The 23,567-nt window shown below is 43.0% G+C and overlaps 1 protein-coding gene across 1 annotated transcript in view; it reads right to left on the bottom strand.

Annotated features, from left to right (window-relative positions):
- Nucleotides 1-20,214, bottom strand: part of pde8a (phosphodiesterase 8A) — a 138,992-nt gene extending 118,778 nt beyond the window's left edge. Inside the window, 1 exon segment of the mRNA XM_087981200.1 lies at nt 19,678-20,214. Within this exon segment, the coding sequence (XP_087837326.1) occupies nt 19,678-19,923 (246 nt within the window). The 5' untranslated portion in view covers nt 19,924-20,214.
- Nucleotides 20,215-23,567: the final 3,353 nt, after the last annotated feature.

Here is a 23,567-nt window from a genome sequence, read left to right as displayed (position 1 = left end):
TCGCCCCAATTGAACCTTCACGTCTCATCTTGAGATAGGCCGCCCTCTTCCATTTAACAAGGGATTCCAATTCCTTATTAAACCACGGCTCCCTCGCACGACCCTTCCCTACCTGCCTGACAGGTACATAATTATCAAGGACACTCAATAGTTGCCCCTTGAACAAGTTCCACATATCATTTACACTCTTGCCTTGGAGTCTACTTTTCCAAGCCACACATCCTAAGTCATGCCTCACCGCATCATAATTTCCCTTACCCCAGCTATAATTCTTGCCCTGTAGTACACACTTATCCCTCTCCATCACGAGTGTAAAAATCACCGAATTATGGTCACTATCCCCAAAGTGCTCACCTACCTCTAATTCTAACACCTGGCCTGGTTCGTTACCCAGAACCAAATCCAGTATGGCCTCACCTCTTGTTGGCCTGTCTACATATTGTGTCAGGAAACTCTCCTGCACACATTGAACAAACACTGACCCATCTAACGAACTTGAGCTATAGCTTTCCCAATCAATATCAGGAAAGTTAAAGTCCCCCATAACAACCACCCTATTACTGTCACTCATCTCCTGAATCACCTTCCCAATCCTTTCTTCAATGATTCTAGGACTATTAGGAGGCCTGTAAAAGACTCCCAACAGGGTGACCTCACCTTTCCTATTCCTAACCTCAGCCCAAACTACCTCAGATGGCAAGTCCTCATCCATCGTCCTTTCCACCGCTGTAATACTGTCTTTGACAAGCAATGCCACACCTCCCCCTCTTTTACCCCCACCTCTAAACCTACTAAAACATTTAAATCCCGGAACCTGCAACAGCCACTCCTGTCCCTGTTCTAGCCATGTCTCCGTAATAGCCACAACATCGAAGTCCCAGGTACCAACCCACGCTGCAAGTTCACCTACCTTATTTCGTATACTTCTTGCATTGAACAAATGTTTTTTTTTAAATGTTGTAACTGCACCTCCATCTACCACTTTCTCTGGCAATTCATTCCACACACTTATCACTGTCTGTGAAAAAGCTGCCCCTCAAGTTCCTTTTAAATCTTTCTCCTCTCACCTTAAATATATGCCCTCTAGTTTTGAACTTCCCTACTCTAAGGAAAAGACCTTTTCCATTCATTTTATCTATGCCCTTCATGATTTTATAAATTTTCTAGAACATCACCCCTCAACCACCAGCTCTCCAGGGGGAAAAAAAATTCCAGCCACTCCTTGTAACTCAAAGCCTGCAATCTCAGTAACATCCTTATACAGGGGAACCTCAATTACCCGAATATCGGATTATCCGAAGGAGATCTCGAGGCCCCGATAGAAACGTTACATCAAAGACGTGTTTCCAGCAGCAATCGCGGCTTTTGTTTACAGTGATTAAACATGCACCGTCTCCAAATGACTGACCTCCCACCTTCTCTCTGCCCCCACACTTTCCCTGGAGTTCTACAGAGGGGTATACCCTAACCCCCACACCCTCCACCCCCCAGGAATAATCTCCCCAACATTGTCCTGTACAGGGCAAACGTGGAACCTGTCAAAAAACTGCAGTAAAAAGTTGTCTGTGTATCTGTGGCTGTGCGATATTTGGAGACTTACCCCTCAAAAGCACTCTTATTGTTGGTGTGCAGTCCAGATGCGGCCCAGTGTGGGGTGGGTGGGGGGGGGGGGGGTGGTGGCAGGGGGCTGTGTTGGGGGCAGGGGCTCACGCGCTTTGTGCTGGGGACCGGGGACGGTGGTGGACTGGGTTGGGGAGGTGGGGGTTTGTACCGGGTTGGGGTTGCAAAATGGGTGTTGCTGCAGTCTCCTGAACGGGGAGCAGACTTTAAAACCCTGAGCCCCAGAGGAAAGGCATTTAGTCGATTTTCCGAATAATCGATTATCCGAACGAAATAGTGCCTGCCCATCACGTTTGGATAATAGAGTTTCCACTAATTCTTTTCTGCACCCTTTCCATTTTAATAACATCCTTCCTTCAGCAGGGCAAACAGAACTGTACACAGTACTCCAAAAGTGGCCTCAAAGTGCTGTACAACCACAACATGATGTTCCAATTCCTACACGCAGTGGTCTGAACAATGGAAGCAAACATATCAAATGCATTCTTCACCACCCTGTCTACCTACGATGCAATTTTTCAAGGAATTATGTTCCTGAATCCCTGTGTCTCTCTGGTCAACAACATTCTGCAGGACAAATCAACATGAACTGATATCACCCACTTGTCCTAAGTATATAAGGTGTTCATTAGAGCTCCTCCTTTTTCAAGTCCAACACATTCCAAACCAGGTGTTCCTTCAATGTGATTAATCAACATCTGAAGTATAAACAAAGCAGCTCACGTGCATTTGCTTTCACACAGTAGCTGCGTATTGCTCAAGACTTTGTTTAAGCCTGTGACGTTCACAGATTACAAGTGCAAGCACTTAGTCATTTACACAGTACAGTTTATTACACAAACACAACAGCAACTCTGCAGATAAAGGCTGAATACCAGTGTCTGTCCTTGGTGGGTAAATATTAGTCTGGCCCCTAATCCAGCAATTGATTAAAGTATGGATCACAATGGTTTAGACATCATCAGCCTGAAGGACAGAGTTTTGTCCTTGTCTGTGTATAAGCCCCTTAAACATAATGTGTACACGCTAGATGGCCAAAGTTTTCAGTTGGTGGGTATATGACTGGTAAGGTTACTCTCTAGTGTCCAAACATGGACTCTTCCTGTTATGTTTTCCTCCCATGACTCAATTTCTTCTCTCCTTGGATGAGTTAGCCACTAAATCCATTTCTATTCAGCTTGTCACTGTGCAAACTGGACTGTGTCTTACTGGGAATGTGAATGACTGATGTACATGGTCAGAGTGCCAAGCAAGCATACACAGCACAATGCAATGCCTACTAGATCCCAGAGAGCTCTGGTGATATTAGTCTCCTGTTAAAAACAGCCACAAATCAGTTGTCTTAATAAATGAGTACAGCAGGTGGGGAAAGAGAACAGGAATCGGAGACAAATAATAAGAACATAATAGATAAGAGTGGAAGTAAGGCCATTCGACCCACTGAGTCCGCTACCATTTAATCATGGCTGATGGGTAATTTCAATGCAAGACTTCAATTTTTATTACAGTGGCTTTGAACTTTCACACTTCTAGAAACACACAAGGAGAGCCAGCAACACTTTTACAAAAACTATATTCCAGAACTGAAGCTCCTCAGGGCTCTTCAGGGCAAATTTCAGTGTACCTACCTCTCAGCCAGAAGGCCTGGATACAAATCCCAACTGCTCCAAAGGTGTCAGATCATCACTGAACAGGTTGATTTAAAACACAGTCTATCCCTTCCACCTAACTTCTGGTATCCCAGAATAGGCCCTCCTTTCCCCCAGTCTTAGAATCAGCTCTTGTGCTCGACCTGGCTCAGTTGGTAACTTTTCCTAACCTCAGTCAGGATATTGCGGATACCACTGCAGACACTTGAGCGAAAGGTCTACAACAATAGCTCAGTGCAGCATTGAGGGAATGTCACCCTCCTGGAGACTCCAATCTGCCCACTCAGGTGTATGTTCAAGTTCCATTGTACTATCTTAAATAAGAGCAGGCAATTTAACCCCAGCTTTGTGGAATATAGTTCATTTTTAATAGTTTGAGAGATGAACATCTGGTTATCGTGACACTGCTTCTCCGACGAGCCTGCTGCCAGCAATCTAGATGCACAAAGGATAATGATTATTGGGGTTTGAGATCAATCATCTCAGCTCGAGAATATCTCTGTACGAGTTCCTCGGGGTAATATCCTAGGCCCAAAACTTTTTCTTCTGTTTCATCAATGACCTTCACTTCATCATAAAGCCAGAAGTGGAGATGTTCACGGATGACTGCATGATCTCCAGCACCATTTGACACTTCTCAGACACCATAGTCCATGTTCAAATGCAGGAAAATTTGAACATCTAGAATTGGGCTGGAAAGTGGCAAGTGACATTTGTACCACAAACACTGGGCAATGAGCATTTCCAATAATAGAGAATTAACAAATGCCTTTACCATTACTGAATCCTCCACTATCAACATCCTGAGAGTTACAGTTGACCAGAAACTCAACTAGACTAGTCATATAAATACTGTGGCTACAAGAGCAGGTCAGAGATTAGGAATCCTGCAGCAAGAAACTCACCTCCTGACTTTCCAAAGCCTGTTCATCATTTTGAGGGCACAAGTCAGGAGAGAACAGTCTCCACTATTCAATTCTAATAGCATTAAAGAGGATCAATGCAAGGACAGAGCAGCCCACTTGATTGGCCCCCATCTCATTCACTTCTTTCACCCTGGCACACCATGGCAGTAGCGTGTATCATCTACAAGGTACACTGCAACTATGCACCAAGGATTCTTCGAAAGCACCTTCCAAACCTATGACTTTTACCATTTAAGGCAAAGCCAGCAGACATGTGGGAACACCAAGACCTGCAAGCTCCCCTCCATGACACACATCATCTTGACTTGGATCTTAGTGGGCGGCACGATGGCACAGTGGTTAGCACTGCTGCCTCACAGCGCCAGAGACCCGGGTTCATTTCCAGCCTCAGGCGACTGACTATGTGGAGTTTGCACGTTCTCCCCGTGTCTGTGTGGGTTTCCTCCGGATGCTCCGGTTTCCTCTCTCAGTCCAAAGATGTGCAGGGTCAGGTGAATTGGCCATGCTAACTTGCCCGTAGTGTTAGGTAAGGGGTAAATGTAGGGGTATGGGTGGGTTGCGCTTCGGCGGGGCGGTGTGGACTTGTTGGGCCGAAGGGCCTGTTTCCACACTAAGTAATCTAATCTAAAATCTAATCTAATCTATATTATCAGTCCTTCATCACTGGATAAAAATCTTGGAATTCTGACTTAACTGTACATAACTTAAGGACTGTAACAGAACAAGACAACAGCTCACCAGCAACCTCTCAAAGGCAATTAGGGATGGGCAAACAAATACCAGCCTAGCCACAAAGCTCATTTCCCATGAATGAATAAGTAAGTAAAAATTTATGCATGGTCTATTTTAAGCACTTTTATACAAAGCTTCATTGGCTATAAAATGCTTTACAGAGATGTCCAGAGGGCATGAAAGGCAATATATTAAGGCAAGCTTTTCTGCTCCCAAGCTCTTCCATATAACATGCAGACATTCATGCAGTGTGGGGTAAGTAACAGATAACCATGAGGCATTCATTTCAAGAAAAACAAAACCCAATTATTTCAACTGCAAACAGCCACAATTCTCTGCAAGCCACACTGAGGTTATAAATGTCTTTTCTAAACACAGCAAACTGAATTTGTAGTTTTTTTAAAAAACAACTTCTGCACAGAGGAGGAGGACAGATATTATTGAGCGAGAACAGCTCATTCCTGCGTCAGCTAGCTAACCTCATTGTTATTGCCTACATTGGTATACCTCGTTCAGCTGGGCTCTTTACCTCTGGACTGAAACAATAATTTTTGAATCAACATGAATGTTTTGCTCCGATGGTAACAGTGCACTGCAAAAGCTGCTTCAATTATCAAGCACCCCTCATTTCTACATTCATTGTCACTAGTCTGGTTTGACCCTCATGGTTTAAAACCTGCTGTTCCTGTTATCCCATACAGGCTGTAAGCAGCTAGGATGACACAAACTGAAACAGACATGCCTTTGATCTCATAACAGCGAATCTGCGAAAGCAGGTGTCTGCCACAGATTAGTAATTGTTATGTTAGAATAATATGTTAAATATTCATTGGTACGTACTTCATAGCATTGGACAGATTGCCTTGAACTTTAAAAGGAGTTGCAATTCTTATTGAGATTTTTCTAAATAACCCTTTCTAGGGTTTAAAGCTCAACCAGAGATCAAATGAAAGTCTATGAATTTTATTTTTGTTGGAACATTTCAGTGCTCCAAATATGAGCAGGATATCATTGACAAATATCACACTCTTCAAACATTCCGCATACATAAAGGTTCAGTACAGAGAGGTGCAATGAAGTCAGACACAATTATACATGCACAATATATAAAAATTAACAGTGTAACCTGATCAAGAGTTTGCCTAGCTTAGACAGACTAAACAGTTACCTGGGATTGATTAAAGTGTGATAATCTAATCAAGGGACTGGTTATAAACTATAACATTGCCCTTGAATGTGGCAATATAATTAGAATCCCTGGGCTCAATTACTAGTTGTAATTAATTTCCAAATTTCCATTAATCTATACGAGCACAGAATACATAGCACTGAAGTAGGTCATTTAATGCAACTAGCACATGCTGGAATCAGAGTCCTGCAATGATATTCCAGTATATCACAACCATCTGTTCAATATGCAACAAATTATAGTGAAAATGTTTATACTCACTGGGAAAGTAACAAGTTACGAAATCATCCTCAAAAGAAAGAAAATATGAACAACATTTCTGTGGTCTAGAAACATAGCAACAGGAGCAGACCATTCAACCTTTCAAGACTACTCCGCCATTCAATATGATCATGGTTGATTGAGCTATACACCCTAATCTCACCCTCTCCCCATATCTGTTGATCCCTTTAGCCCCAGCAACTATATCTAGCTTCTCCTTGAAAACACAATGCTTTGGCCTCAACCAATTCCTGTGGTAGTGAATTCCACAGGAATTTATCCTTATCCCCATCTTAAGGTTTACCCTTCACCCATAAACTAATGACCTCTGGTTCTGGATTTACCCGCATCATAAGGAACATTGTTCCTTCATTTAATCAGTTTAGTCCTGCTAGAATTTTATAGATTTCCTTCATTCTTCTAAACTCCAGTGAATTCAATCTCTCCTCATATGTCAGACCTGCTATCCCAGGAATCAATTCAGTAAGCCTTTGCTGCACTCCCTCTATAACAAGAGTATCCTTCCTCAGATAAGGAGGCCAACTGCACACAATATTCCAGATATGGCCTCACTAATGCCATGAATAACTGCAGCTAAAGATCCTTGATCCTGTACTCAACTTTGTTGCTAAGTAGGCCAGCATGCATTTTGCGAGACACATTAATCTTTTGTGTGGTACTTTGTCAAAGGTCTTTAGAAGTCCAAACAAGCCACACCAACTGGCTCTCCAATTCCCTCCCCAATCAATTCTTATAGCTGGATCCTCAAAGAATTCCAGGAGATCTTGCAAGTATGATTGCCCTTTTGTAAATCCACTCTCACTCGGCCTGATTCTACCACTGTTTTCTAAGTGCTCTGCTATTAAATCCTTGACAATGGACTCTAGCATTTTCCCCATGACCGACGACAGACTCCCTGGTCTATAATTCCCTATTTGCTTTATATCTTCCATTAAATAGCAGGGTTACATTAGCAATCTGTAGGAACTCTTCCAGCGTCTTAAGAATCTTGGAAGGTAACCACCAATGAATCCACTATTCCTAGGGCCACTTCCTTAAGTACTCTGGGATGTAAACGATTAGACCCTGAGTATTAATCTTTCTTCAATCCCACCAATTTCTTGAACACCATTTTGTTACTAATACAGATTTGCTTTAGTTCCTCCCTCTCAATAAACATGTGTTCTCCATTATTTGTTGTATTATTTGCATCCTCCTTTGTGAAGGCAGAAGTAAAATATAAATTTAGTTTATCAGCCATTCCTTCTCCCCATTATAAATTCTCCTGCTACTGACTGTAATGGACCTACATTAAGTTTTACCGATCTTTTTCTTTTTTCAGTGTCGAGGCACTTTTAGTCAGTTCTTATGTTCTCTGTAAGTTGACTTATTTTTCCCTGTGTCAATGAATCCCTTGGTCCTCCTTTGCTGACTTCCAAACCGCTCCCAACCCTCAGGTCGGTTTCTTTTTCTTGTCAATTTATATGCCTCTTTCTTGCATCTAGTACTATCTCTAATTTTCCTCATAAGCCATGTCTTAGGGACTCTTCTCTTTGCATTCTTGTGCTAGACAGGAATGACAATTTTAATAGTTCACCCATTCACTCTTTGAATGCTTGTCCTTCCCTACCCACTATCATTCCTTTCAGTAACATTTCCCATCCATCAAGGCCAACTCACACCTCAAACCATCATAGTTCCCCTTAAGATTCAGAACCCTCGTCTCAGACTCAGCTGCCACAATCTCCATCTTGAAAAATTCTATCACATTAAGATCACATACCTCAAGGGGTCTCACAACTACATTACCAATTATTCATTTCTCAACACATAGATTAGTCATGCTACAGCCTTCTGGATTCAATACTCCATTCAATTATTTCACATCATAACCGTTGCTCCCACTTGTTCAGAAAACAGGTGTCGGTTCTGCCTTTGTCATTTTCTGATTCTTGAGACGCACCATGCTCCTTTCATTACTGCCCTCTTTCACTGTGCACCATCAGTCCTTCTGGCATTTAATTGCTGCTACCTTTCACCCAACCAGAGCATCCCTTCTGTCCTTGCCCTCCTCCATCTCCTTCCTTACTGTACACTCTCATACATTTTCTGAGTTCTAATGAAAGGTCATACACTGGAAATATTAACTGCTTCCCTTTCCACGGGTGCTGTCTGACCTGCCAAGCGTTACTGCATTTTGGTTTTACTGTTCTACATCAGTTCTCAAGCAGCTTGATAGTGACTGTTTTATTTTAGTATTTCTCCAAACTTTACAAAGAACTGTGGATGTGAAGACCTGGAGAAATTGCTGAAGAAACACAGATCTGGAAACAACTGTGGAGAGAAAGCAGTGTGCTAAAGAAGAGTCACTGGATTCAAAACTTAATTCTGCTTTCTCTCCATAGATGCTGCCAGACCCGCTGTAAATTCTCCAGTAATTTCTGTTTTTGTTGGAGAAAATGTATTGCCTTCTTCAGCCAATACCTTTTGCCAATAGATAGTGACAATCAAAAACTACCCTCCAGTTTTATTTTGTCACTTCTGGGAAAAGTTGGGCCTTGGGAGGAATGAGGGAGAGAGAGAGACAAAAACCACACCAAGACAAATATAGCAGCAGGAGGCCATGAGACCCAACAAGTGGGTTCCACCACTCAATGTCATCATGAACTGATAATTCCTAAATTCACTTTCTTGCCTTTTCCCATAACCCTAGATTCCTATAATAATTAATATCCTGTCTGTCTCAGGCTTAACAATCCAGCCTTAACAGGGCACTATTGTAAAGAATTTCACAGATATTCACTACCCTCCTAAAAAGGAAAAAAATCATTTGTATTGGTCTTAAATGGACAAGGTCCTTAATTGGAGATATTGCTGTCTGAAACTAGTTCCGCCAAGTCCCTTATATCTTGCAGGATTTAATGAGTCTGCCTCTCATTGTTCTGAGGTTCACAGAGTAAGGGCCCAAATTCTAAGAAAATCCCTCCAGACCCAGAATCAATCTGTGAAACTCCTCTGGCCTGCCTCTAATGCCAGTATATCTTTCCTTAGACAATGACAAAAAATTATTCATAGTATTCCAGCTGTAGTCTGATTATTGCCTAGTCAGACTAGAGTTTTGATCAACTTTGCTTTTTTGACCTGAAAATCTGCCCAGGCCCCCACTCAAGCATAAGGATGAGGGTGCTTTGGTCTTGATCAGGAGCAAAGTGCTACACCAAAAGATTACTGAAAGGACATTTATTTTAGGGGAGTGTTTGGGTGAATCAGACCAGACAGATCAAAGACAATGTCTGTTATTGACGGTAATGGTTCTGAAAAGTTTAATGTTCACATTACACTAGTCCCATTCTACTGATGGGACTGTCTGTGGGTGGAGTAGGGGGTTCAACCTTATGTTTCCGAGGTGAGGCGTGGGGCAGGGGCACAAAAACAGAGATAGGCCATTCAGCCTTTATAGCCTCCTCTGCCATTTATTATGATAATGATTGATCATGTAACTCAAGAGTTTGTCTCTGTTTTCCCCCCCCATATCCTTTGAGCCCTTTAGCCCCATGTCCCATATCAGACTCCTTGAAATCACATGATATTTTGGCCTCAACTGCTTTTTCCAAATTCCACAGGCTCACCATTCGTTGGGTGAAGAAATGTATTCTTGTCTCAGTCCTAAATGCTATCATCAGGAACATCCTTCCTGCATTTACCCTGTATAGTACTGTCAGAATTTTATATGTTTCTATGCAAGTGTTCTCCTCCAAACCACCCTCCACTCTTCTGAAGATCATTACATGCGTCAGTTCCGCCACCCCAGGAATCAGTCCTAGTGAACCTTTGCAGCATTACCTCCATCACAAGAACATTGTTCCTCAGGTATGACAACCAAAATTGCACAGACTGCTCCAGATGTGGTTGCACCAAGGCCCGATACAATTGCAGCAAGACATCCCTGCTCGTGTAGTCACATCCTCTCACTATGAAGGCCAACATACCATCTGTCTTCTTTATTACCTACTGCACCTGCATTCTTATCTTCAGCAACTGGTGTCTGAGAAAACCCAGCTCTCATTGCACTTTCCTCTCTCAGTCTATAGGCATTCAGATAATAATCCACCTTCCTGTTTTAGCTATCTAAGTGGACGATCTTACATTTATCCACATTGTACTGCATCTGCCATATATATGCCCACTCACTCAGCTTGTCTAAATCCTCCTCACGGCTCATCTTTCCACTCAGCTTTGTTATCTGCAAGTATGGTGATAACTCATTAAGATCCTGGCAATTATGATGAAGTGTAGTTACCTACTGCTATCATGCAAAAAAACCTTCCCTGAGCATGGATGTCCTGCTGAGATTCTGGTGAAACCGCATTTGGAATACTGTGAGCACCTTTGTGCGTGTACCTAAGGGTAGAGGTGATGGCCTTGGAGGGGCCAGGACTGGTCATCTAGGAAAACACCACATCCTGAGCAAGATTTATCAAACGGAAGCAAATTACAACTCAAGAGTAAGTTTCTAATTAGTATTTGTGCCAAAGCTTTCCACCTTTCAGCGAGGAATAATTTGCATTTAGAGTAACAGCTACAATAACAAGATCACAATTACATGCAAGCTGTTTTTGGGATTTTCTTCATACGGCAATAACTCATTTAATGTTTTGTAAATAGTTAAAAAATCATGGGTTACACGAATATTCGGGCTGAAGAACAGGATCAAATCTGAGGAAATATGCCATGGTACCCAAGCAGCCTCACTTGTTGAGAGATTTATCATAACTCTGCTGCACAGAACACATCTATTTTTTAAAAAATTCCTACATCTCAATCCAGTGACCACACAATGTCAGAACACTTCATTGCCAAACCATAAGTCAATGCATTGACCTGTTAAAATTCACCTCAATAGTGATGCATTGACCTGTTACTTTGGGGAGAATTCTGATATTAATTCATCTTTCAACACTAAAGATTTTGCATATTCAAGTTTCGTTCAAGTCACAACTTTGGTGACTGATAAAGTTGATCTGAAGAGTTTTTAACCTGCTGCCATGGCTTATTAGTGACTTGTGACATTTCCTGTTTGTGTAATCTCGTGAGTTGTTGTGATCTGGGATGCAATGTCTCAAACAGAATATTAAATAAATATTTGGATAGAGAAAATGCACAGCACCACTGGGAAAGAGCAGGGATTTCAAATATTAATGTTCTAAATGAAGGGTAAAGATAGATTTCAGGTCAATAATATGAAAAGCATGAATCAATGCATTTTAGACTGGAAACCATGCATTAAGGCTGTGCACAACATACACCAGCTCAGGATTAAGCTGTAGTATGGGGACATAACAGTGTTGACAGCATTATACAAATGTTTCACATATCCATTAAAAGAGACAGCACTTATAGGTCATAACTGCTTCTGAAGTTACTGTTTAACCAGCTGATCTTCAAACTTGCAAAAGTACACAAGCCAAAGGAGATCAGCTGAGCCATCTGACTAACTGGAATTTGAACAAGTCTCAAGTCTCCAAAACCCAGATTTTGTAACTGGGCAATACCTTGATGATATGATTATGTGGATATGTGAATCTGCTTTTGGAGATTTCCTGGGGCAGTGAGTGTGGTGGAACTCAATATTCACTTGTGAATATCCAGGCATTTTCAGCCATTCAATTCCCTTACTTAGGATACCATAAAGAGCCGTAGCAGATTTTCTCAATGGTGCGATCAATATTTCATGTATTAAACCATAAGTCACTGTTTCAAAAGCATAGTATTACAGACCAAATCAGTGGCAGAGCCTTTAACCGGTGAGGTTAATGATGAGTCTCTTACCTTGGAAGAGAGAAGCATCATGAAAACAAATTTGGAAGATTTGTCATCTTCATTAAAGAAATAGGTACAAAACTGCCTGGAACTCAATCACAGCAGGAGGTTAACAAGGTGGGAAAGGGATGAAGCACATCATTAGGTTCGGTGCATATAGCTATATGTCCAACATATTCTTCACATGTCTTCACAAGTGCTAGATGTTGACACTTGAGGTGAAAGAGAATTCGATTCATTGGCACGAACACCACTCACCTCTACAAGTTATTTTTAAAAACAATTAAGAGACTTAAGTTTTTATTAAATATCTACAAATTTGACAATATAAGAACTAAAATCTGGGGTAAAACAAGTTGCAACATTGATCTCTGTAGAGCTTAAAAGGAATCCTACTGAAAGAAAACATTGTTACTTAAATATGTAGTTTATTCACTCAAAACATAATTAAATTTCTGATTATATCTACATCAGCAAGATACATGTTGCGGGAAAAGATTTTCCTTACTAGGCTAGAAGCTAAGAACCCAAACCAGTTCCAGCCAGTCAAACTCAACAAAATGCCAGAAGTCATTGGTCTGGTTTATTACAAAGATCAGCTGCAGCACATTATAACCTTCAACAGTTCATTGTACAATAAACTTGCTGTAATAGTATCATAATCAATCATTAGCCTGTACAACAGTGACTACACTAAAAGTACAATAATTCATTACAGGTGGAATTCTTTGCAGTGTTTCTGAGAATTAATCAGGGGTTATATAAACATGGACCTTTCTTTAGAATGAATGCCATCAGATTCTGGACAAATTGGTACTAATGCACTTGACAATTATACCCTTGCAGCCACTACCTTTACTCTCATCAATAAACATGAAAGAAAACAAAGCTCCCATTTAGTGGTGATCTATATAATAACCATTTGATATGCATTTTACATTGTGAAAATACATTTTACTGTGACTTTAGTTGAAATTTAATGGCATTACCTTCACTGAACTGCCCACTATTAACATCTGGGGGAGGGAAGGAGGGAGGGAGGACCATTGACCAGAAATTGAACTGCACTAGCAACAAAAATAGTGCAATTAGGCACTTGTACTGAAGTGATAGCGTCCCCACTTGTGGGCCAGAAGGCCAGGTTCAAGTCTCAACTGTCCCAGAGGTATGACGTAAGATGTCAGAACTGGTTAATAAAAAGTTTATCAATACAGTTTTGAATTCAGTAGCAAGCAACTAAGGTCCCAATTCCCCAAAGCCTAGCTGCCTTTACAAGTCAGCAGTCTGATGGAATATTCTCCAGTTAACTAGGCAGGTGTTGCTCCAACACCACTCAAAAAGCTTGACATCATCCAGAACAAATCAGCCCCACTTGATTGGCACTTCATACACCAACTTCAACATTCCCACTCTTCACTGATACTAGCTGCAACAGTATGTACCATCTGTGTCATGCACTGCAGTAACTCACCAAGCTCCATTCACAGCATCTTCCAAAGACAAGACCATTGCCACAAAGTTCAAGAGCAAATGACACACAGGAACCTGCCAGCTCCCCTCCAAGCCCTACATCTTACTTGGACGTATATTGTCATTCCTTCACTGTCACTCAGTCAAGTTCTGTAACTGCTTCTCTTACAACACTGTGCGCCCTCAGACCACAAAGATGGCAGCAGCTCAGCACTACCTTCCCCCGAGCAATAAATGGTGTTCCAGCCAGCAATGTCCACATGATAAAATTAATATTTTTTTCAAAAATTAAGTATTCTTGGAAATCCTGGCAAAGCAGTAAGTACCTATCAGCAGTGATTCATTGCCTATGAAATGCCTTAGGCATACAAAGCCATTGCAGACCCATGTCCTTCAAGGTAGTTTCTTTAGAATCTCTGAGCAACATTGGACATCTATAATAAATCAAAAAGTCCAGCTATCATATGCAATCAGTCAGCTGATGGATTTTTTTCATTAAAGGGTTTGTTAGAGGGGTTGAGTAAAATCAGAGTTAACCTACCAACAATTTTGGACAATTCAATATTTTGATGTTAGAGAAATTTCTGAAAACTTTGTAAACTTTCACTGACCCTAACAATGATTTTCCCAATGAAGTTCCAATAAGACGCATTATTTATTTTTAAATTTCTCAAGAATTGCTTGACAGCGCCCAATGAGGCAGCCACATACTTTTCTACAACAGGTACATCAATATAACAGCTCATGTTAAACGATACAGAAGCTGACTTTTGTTAAGAGATGGCAATAAACTGTCAGACTGCCCTGCCACCTGTATCAGAGATAACAGACAAGAGAAACCCTGTCCCACTGAACCGTCTGCCAGAGTGAATCTGTTAAGATTGTTGGTATTAAAACTGATGAGTGGATTCATTGGAAGTATGAGCATGGTTAAACTATTCAGCTCTTCAAACATGTTCTGCCATTCTTAACTCTTTCATCCTACCTACCTTTGTAGGTCAATCAAAGCTCTAATTCAGTCTTGAGAATATTCATGTTCCAGCCGCCACAACCTTCTCTGAACTGCTTCAAGTGAGTTGATCCCACCTTAAGCAAAAAGACCAAAGCTGTGCATGCATTCCAGATGCTGCCTCAATGCTTGTAACAAGACTTCCTTACATTTATTACAAAAGGGGTGGAGTATAACATTCAATTCACCTTTCTAATTTTTTTGCCATATCTGCATGGTGTTTTGTGGTTAGCATGAGGATGGATAGATCCTGCTGCACCCCAACATTCAGCAATATACTCCATTTAAATAATATTTTGCTTTCCTATTTTTCTTACAAAAGTGAATAACCCACCATCTGCCAACTTTTGGCATACACACTTAACATACCTCTGTTCTCTGCAGATCTTTTACACCTTCCTTAGCAGACATAGCCACAATACAGTAGTCCCCTCATCCAAGTCAATTACATAAATGAGAAGATAGTTAAGGCTCCAACACTGATCCTGTATCACTCTGCTAGTTGCTTTGCCAACCTGAAATGACCCCTTTATCCTGACTCTGGCTAACCAGTGGTAAACAATCCTCTACCTTGCTAAGAGATCACCAACAAACAACATGAATTCTTATCACATGCAGTAAATCTTTGTGTGGCATCTTTTGAAATGCCTTTTAGAATTCCGAACGCATGACTGACTGGTTCCCTTTATCCAACCTGTGTCACTTCTTCAAAAGAACTTCAATAAATGTGTCAAATAACGTTTGATTAAGTTGGAGGGCCTGGAATAAGTGAATGGAAAGGACTTAATTCTCTTAGCAGAGAGATCATTGACTAGGCGGTCAGATTTAAAGTGATTGGTAGGATTAAAAAAAAACAGCGGAGGAAAACAGCACTTCATCCAAAGTGTGGCAGGGGTCTGGAACTCTTGAAAGAACCTTTGAATCATTTAAAAGTTATCTGGATAGCTACCAACAGTCCTAACTTCTCCAGGGATACCAAGCGTTAGAAGATGTGATTAGCCTGGGTAGCTCATTTTTCAGTTTGCACAAACATGATTGGTAAAGTGATCGCCTTCGTATTGTTAATTTTTCAATGTTTTCTAAATGTTAAATAGCTGAGAGGTGGAATTCACAGGGAACGAGAGAGGATGGGGAGGGACAGTATATGAATTACACTTTAGGAGGACTAGAACAGACAATGGGCTGAATGGCTTTCTTCTGCAGTATGATTATTGTTTGATTATTACCCTTTTACAAATTCAAACGGACCTTGCTTGATTGTATTCTGATTTTCTACATGCTCTTCTTCCATCTCCTTAATAATGGATTAAGAATGCTAGACTAAAGATGATGCTAGACTAACTGGCTAAGAGTTCCCTACTTTGTGCTTCCTCCCCTTTCTGGAATAGTGATTTACACTTGCAGTTTTTCATTCCAACTGGTGCTTTCCAAAATCTAGACAAAGTTTTAACCAATACATCCACCTCTGTAGCCGCTTCCTTTAAAGCCCCATGATGCAGGTCATCAGGTCCAGGAAATTTGTCAGTCATCATGGACACCATCCATGGATTGCTGAACCCGATAAAGTTGTGAGATAATTAAGCATAAACATCAATACATCATGCCAAATGCAATGCTCTAGAAATCCACTCTTACCAGGTCGGAGGGACAGGAGGAGAGACCGAGAGCAAACAAAAGATCGGAAAGCAAAATGCCAAATGAATAATTATTTCACAGTGCTTTTCCAGACTTCCCTACAGTGAATTACAGAATGGAAGTTTGGGAAGGTAACAGCCAAAACCAAGTTCTGGAGGCTAATTCATACTTTCATAGAATCTCCTAAATGCCCACCTCATTTAGATGTACAAAAAAACAGGAACTGTAGTCAGCCATACAGCTCCTCGACCCTGGTCCACCTTCCCATACAATATAGACTAATCTTTTACTTCAACTTCACTTTCCTTCCTGCTACCCATATCCTTTGATTCCAAGAGATCAAAATCAGTTTGTCTCATCCACAGTTCTCTGGAACAGAAAAACAACTGAGCCCTTGGAGTGGAGAAATTTCTCCACAGCTTCGACCTAAATCATTAACTCCTTATCCTAAGACTGTGACCCCATGCTCTAAATTACCTCTTAGCATCAATAGGCCGTCCATAATTTTCCTGATTTTAAATTAAATAACCCCTCAATGAAGGAATAAATTTAGTGAAACTTTGCTATATGGCCTCTAATGCAAGTATATTCTTTCTTCAATATGAAGATCAAACCTCCCACGCTATCCCAGGTGCAATCTCACCAAAGTGCCATAGAATTGCTGCAAGACTTCTAGATCCCTGTACTCAAAATGCCTTGCAATAATAGACAACATAACTGTATTCCTTATTACTCACTGTAAAAACATGTTAACTTTGTTTTGGTTGTACAAATACATCCAAGTGCCTTTGACCATCAACATTTACAAGTTTCACATATTTTCTGTTTTTATGACAGCTTGGTCTAAGTGGTAAATTAGTGGTAGAAGAGGAAATGTTCTCCAGAGTCTGGGGCTAAGGGAAATTGTTAGAGCAGAGCAAGTATAGCTTTACTCCACATCTAACCATACCATTCTTACACTAGATATGATTTGATATCAAGCAGCCAAAATAGAAGAATATCATTCTGATCACAAAATTAGGCAGGAGCTGCACTGCTGTGAACTCCTCCTTCATGTTTCAACAGTTCAAGTAATGAATAAGATATTCACTTTTTAACATCTTGAATACCTACATCCTACAGGAATACCTACATCCAGAGTACAAGAACTGAAGGCCTTTGAAATAAGGCCCACAAGAGCACATACAATGCAAGGAATGTACTTCTATCACCTTGATTTGTACCCCGATTGTGGTTTATTTTGTAATATGCTGTGTTCAGACTAGAAAGCTGCCTATCTGAACTAGAAAAACTGATGTTTTTCTTTGATTGTTTTTAATCAGCTCCACTTCTGTTTTCAAGGTGACAGCAGCAAGTTTGTTCCCAGTACATGAACTCATGGCAGGGTGGCATTGGTACAGGTGAGATTGCGCTGAGAGAGGCAACATTTTGCTCCAGTGGTGAAGTGCGGTTGCAGCAGTGTGGGTTTGGCAGCACAGACTTGAGGCATCAGGGCGAAGGAGCCCGAATCCAGATCAATGGCTGAGCTAGAAGCGGGAGCTGCCCCAAAGACACCTAACTTTATGGAGACAGGACTAAAAGATATTTCTGGATCTATATTCTGTATTTTGGTTTATTTTCTGTATTTTAAGACAGTACTCGACAGTGGCAACACTAAATAAAACTTTGCAATATATACAAAATATGCATGAGAATAAATCAAAAAATTAATCTACTTAAGTACAAAGCACTTGTGGGAAACACTGCCTAGATCATTAGAGATGCTCCAATGGTTTATATGTGAGAGATATTTTAACACATGGCAACATATAAACCAACAGAAATGAAGAAATTCTTAAACCCAGAAACAGCCCATTTGACCTAAACATCTGTTATGTTCTTGAACTGAAATCATTATAGAGGTCTTCAGCATCACATTTTACCATAATTCAAAGTATTCATGACCAAAGAACAAAGAAAAACCAATACAATTCAAGGAACAGATGCAAAAACTCAGATCAAACTAACTGTTGGGATGAATATTGAAGCGATCATAACATTGTTCAAGGAAGTTCATCCCATTTCTTAACCAATAGCCTCATTTCAAAGCCATTTTCAGAACAAGAATACCCATCAACCAAGGATGTCTGCTGATCACCACTAAATATTTAAAATCCAATTGCCCATTCTGAATCTAGAACAAAAACCAAAAATTAAGATACACATTAGTGTTAAAAAAAAGAAAAGCTCTGTTTAAAAAGTCTCCTTTTCACAAGAAAGTGATCCTGCTTTCCAATCACATTCAGACCCAAAATCAATCGAGCCTATCAAAATGTGAATCTACATTCAAACTAAAGATACAATTTTTAATCCTTAAAATCAAGTGGAAACACGTTCCAGTTGTCAGGGCCTCTGTGTGCCTGTCCCAGGACACTTTCCAATGGATGACAAGGTGGGCCGTGTTTCTGGAAAATTCTGGTTCGTTCCCAACATCCAGCTAACTGGGCAGCACGGTGGCTCATTGGTTAGCACTGCTGCCTCACAGCACCAGAGACCCAGGTTCAATTCCCACTTCAGGCAACTATCTGTGTGGAGTTTGCACATTCTCTCCGTGTCTGCGTGGGTTTCCTCCCACAATCCAAAGACTTGCAGGTTAAGTGAATTGGCCACGCTAAATTGCTGGTAGTGTTAGGTGAAGGGATAAATGTAGGGGAATGGGTCTGGGTGGGTTGCTCTTTGGCGGGTCAGTGTGGACTTGTTAGGCCGAAGGGCCTGTTTCCACAATGTAATGAATCTAAACAAATCTAATCTAAATTGGTTCAGGGGGATGGAGACAATAAAATTCAACCCAAGACCATGATATATGGTGGGATACCAGCACGGGAGACAACAGTGGATAGTAGATGAGCTTCACAAGATGGAAGGGGTGGGGTCACCTGATACTTCAGACACAGAGTCCAATGTTTAGTCTTATGCATTCAGCACTGAGATTGATTTACTACTACTTACAAATGTCGTGGAATATTAGAAAAATGAATGAAAATTGTGTCAGAGTACATCAGCCACAGTCTCTATGCAGAATGGACACAAAGGACTAAACTTCTGCTTCTGTCTTTTTAATGTTCAGGAAATTTCCATGACTTTCCAGACAGAGAATATTTGAGATACAGCATATGTTCCAAAACACTTTTTTTGACAGGGGCCTGGCAGAGAGCGGGGATACGGCAGGAACTGGGCGGCATGGCAGGGAACTCAACAGCTCGAGCCAAGAGATTCACCTCCCTTCCCAAAGACAAATCCTCAGCAACAGCTCGCGGCCTCTCCCCCAAACCGAGGGACCCTTTCTCTCACCGAAACTCGAGTCCTCCTCCTCCTCCTCCTCCTCACCTTAGCCCGGCTCCGCTCAGCCTGGCTCTCCTCCTGGATGCTGTAGCCCTGTTCCCTCTGCTCCTTGTTGGCCAGGGGCCGGCAGCCGCTCATGGAGCCCGAGCGCTCTGTCCTGATGAAGAAGCCAGCCAGGGCTCCGCTCTGCTGGGAGGCCGCGGTGGTCTGATGCGGGGAGTTGGAACCGTCCGAGTCCCGGCAGTACACCACCCCGCTCTGGGACACATGGATACTCGGAGCGCAGCCCATGGCGAGCGGCCGGCTCCAGCCTCCCTGCCGGCCCCGGCCCCGGCCCCTCCTCAGGCCCAGGGGCAGCCGAGCATGGTCTCCCGGCCCAGGGACAGGGACAGTCCCCGCCGGAGCCGGGCCCCCGGGGGGATGGAGTGAGGGCGGGGGGGACGGGGAGCTGGTGTCACAGCCGCATGGCCCCCGGGCCTGGACTCGGGCTGTGGTACCGGACCGACTCTCTCCCACTCCCCCGGGGCTGTCCGCAGCTCCACTCCCCCGGGACCAGATCCTCCGACACAGTCACCGCCCGCGTGTAGATCCGCGGCTTTCTCCCGGGTCCGCCTGCCCTCTGACCCCACTGCTGCTGACGTCAGCGCCGGACGTGCTCTGATTGGAAGCTGAAGCCGAGGCGGGAACTCCCTCATCATTGACACCCACAACACCCTCCCCCCACTGACCCCTGACCCCTCACTGACCCCCCACCTCATTGACCCCTGACCCCTCACTGACCCCCCACCTCATTGACCCCTGACCCCTCCAGACCTCCCCTCACAGATTCCACCACATTGACACCCCCGAGACCCCCCAATCGATCTCCCAGTCACTGACATCCCCCGCTCATTGACACCCCTCTCACTGACCCCCTCATTATTCATGCCCCTCACTGACTGCCCACAGACAGACCTGCCTCACTGACCCCCCACTCCCAAGACCGCCCCAACTGCTCCACTGACCTCCCTCCCCCATTACTGACCCCACCCCAAGGAGCCATCCCTGCTAACTGACCCCCCTCACTGACATTCCCGACCGATACTCCCAGAGACCCCCCGCAAAGACTGACCCCATTCACTGAGACCCCTCCCCTCACTGAACCCCATTCACTGACTCCTCCCCTTACTGACTACCCACACTGATGCCCCAAGACCCCTCCCCTCACCAACACCCCTCACTGACCCCTTCCAGAGAAACCTCTCACTCAACCCCCTTCGTCGACGCCCCCAAAGTGACCCTCACATATGCCCCTTCACTCACTCCTCTCATTGACACCCCGCACAGAACCCCTCCCAACAAACTCCCCCCATGATCCCTTCACTAAACCGCCACAGAGCCCCTTCACTAACCCCTGACCCTCCTCATGGACCCACTTACCCCATCTTTCAGAACCACCCCCACCAACAGATTCCCCATCATTGATTCCACAATCTCCCTACCCAGAACTTGTGCCCAATTTAGACCTGGACAGTACCTCACACGACAAATTAACCTCCACAACCAAAATAGAAATTGCTGGAAAAGCTCAGCAGAGGTGGCATAGTGGTTCAGTGATTAGCACTGCTGCCTCACAGCACCAGGACCCAGGTTTGATTCCAGCCTTTGGTGGCTGTGTGTGTGGAGTTTGCACATTCTCCCCGTGTCATGTCTGTGTGGGCTTCCTCTGGGTTCTCCAGTTTCCTCCCACAATCCAAAGATGTGCAGGTTAGGTGAATTGGTCCTGCTAAATTGCCCATAATGTTCAGAGGTGTGTAGGTTGGGTGCATGTGTCATAAAACATGTAGGTTTATAGGTTGAGGGAATGAGTCTGGGAGGGATACTCTTCGGAGATTTGGTGTGGACTTGTTAGGCCTGTTTCCACACTGTAGGTGTTCTATGGTTTAGGTCTGGCAGTATCTGTGGACAGAAATCAGATTTAATGTTTTAGGTCAGAACCTTCCTTAGGTTCTGCCAGACTTTCTGAGCTTTTCCATCAATTTCTGTTTTTGCTTCTGATGTACAGCATCCGCAGTTCTTTTGGTTTTTATTTAAGCTTATCCTCATTCCCCCCAAATCCCCACCTATCCTGAGGCACCAAACCCTTTTCCCCAATACCCTTCAAAATTCATTCCAACTCTCACACAGACATGCCCCAACACCCCAAACCCCCCAAAACCCCCTGTAAAAAACTTGCAGATGCCCCCAAAACTCCAAACTTTCCTCTGAGAACCACAAACAGCTCCAAGATCCTCAAAAAAGCTTCACGGAACCCCCAAACCCCTCAAAAATACTCCAGATGCCTCTTGGGATGTGAAACCCCAACTCCCCACTCCGCAAATGCCTTGACTGTCCCAACAGATTCCCACAAATACCCCACCACCACCAACCATCCCACACCCACATCAACACCGCTAAAGAGCCTGAATTCCAAATATATCCTAAATCTCCCCTCCCAAAAAAAACCAAACATCCACTCCACATAGATCAGGTGTCTCAAACGATTCTAAACCTCCCTAACCCACCCACAGAAACCCCAACCTCCTCTTTACCACACACTGCCCCCATAGATCCAACCAACCTCAGCTCTGTCTTGCACCTCTAACCATCATTCCGCCTCTGCCTCTCCCTCTCCTTCTATCTTTCACTCCCCCTCTTATCTTCTCCCTCATTCCCCTCTACAGCATCTATGTGACTGTTCTGTGTGCAGTCTATTGCATTCAGAGCGAAACAAATAAACTGATAATGCAAATAGAAACAAATGAGGACATGGGACAGTGGTTAGCACTGCTGCCTCACAGCGCCAGAGACCCGGGTTCAATTCCTGCCTCAGGTAACTGACTGTGTGGAGTTTGCACATTCTCCCCGTGTCTGCTTGGGTTTCCTCCAGGTGCTCTGGTTTCCAAAAATGTGCAGGTTAGGTGAATTGGCTACGCTAAATTGTCCATAGTGTTAGCTGAAGGGGTGAATGTAGGGGAGTGGGTCTGGGTGGGTTGCGCTTTGGCGGGTCGGTGTGGACTTGTTGGGCCGAAGGGCCTGTTTCCATACTGGAAGTAATCTAATAATCATTATAGAGAGATGGCTGCAGCATTAGATAGATGGTAGAGTCCTGTGGAATGTTACCAACCAAAGAAACCTTGTGGTGCAGATGCATAGTTCCTTGAAAGTGGAGTCATAGGTAGACAGGGTAGTGAAGAAGGCATTTGGTACACTTGTCTTTACTGATCAGTGCATTGAGTGTAGGAGTTGGGAGGCCATGCTGTGGCTGTACAGGGTATTGTTTAGGCCACTATTGGAATACTGCATGCAATTCTGGTCTCCCTCCTGTAGGAATGATGTTGTGAAACTTGAAAGGGTTAAAAGATTTACAAGGATGTTGCCAATTTAAGCTACAGGGAGAGACTGAATAGTTTGGGGCTATTTTCCCTGGAGCATCATAGGCTGAGGGGTGACCATATAGAGGTTTATAAAAACATGAGCATGGATAGGGTGAGTAGCCAAGATCTTTTTCCCAGTGTATGTTCAAAGGAGTTCCAAGCCAGACAGTCTAGGTCTAAGTGAGAGGGGAAATGTGTTAAAAGGGATCTAAAGTGCAACCTTTTCCCATAGACAATGGTGCTTGTATGACATGAGCTACCAGAGGAAGTGATGGAGGCTGAACAATACTACATTTAAAAGACATCTGGATGGGACTATGAATAGGAAGGGTTTAGAGGGATATGGCCAAATGCTGGCAAATAGGACTAGATTAACGTAGGACATCTGATCAGCATCGATGAGTTGGTCCGAAGGGTCTGTTTCTGTGCTGTACAACTCAATGACTATCTGCATAATTTCCTTTGTTCAGAAATGATAAAATTGCATTATTAGCAGTTCTAAGACTTACTCATCCTGAAATGATGGTTTATCAAATGATG

The sequence above is a fragment of the Chiloscyllium plagiosum genome, unplaced genomic scaffold (assembly GCF_037043375.1).
Source record: "Chiloscyllium plagiosum isolate Xiang-an unplaced genomic scaffold, Cpla_swu_hap1 HiC_scaffold_39, whole genome shotgun sequence".
NCBI classification, from domain to species: Eukaryota; Metazoa; Chordata; class Chondrichthyes; order Orectolobiformes; family Hemiscylliidae; genus Chiloscyllium; species Chiloscyllium plagiosum.
This window is presented reverse-complemented; position numbering and strand designations above follow the sequence as displayed.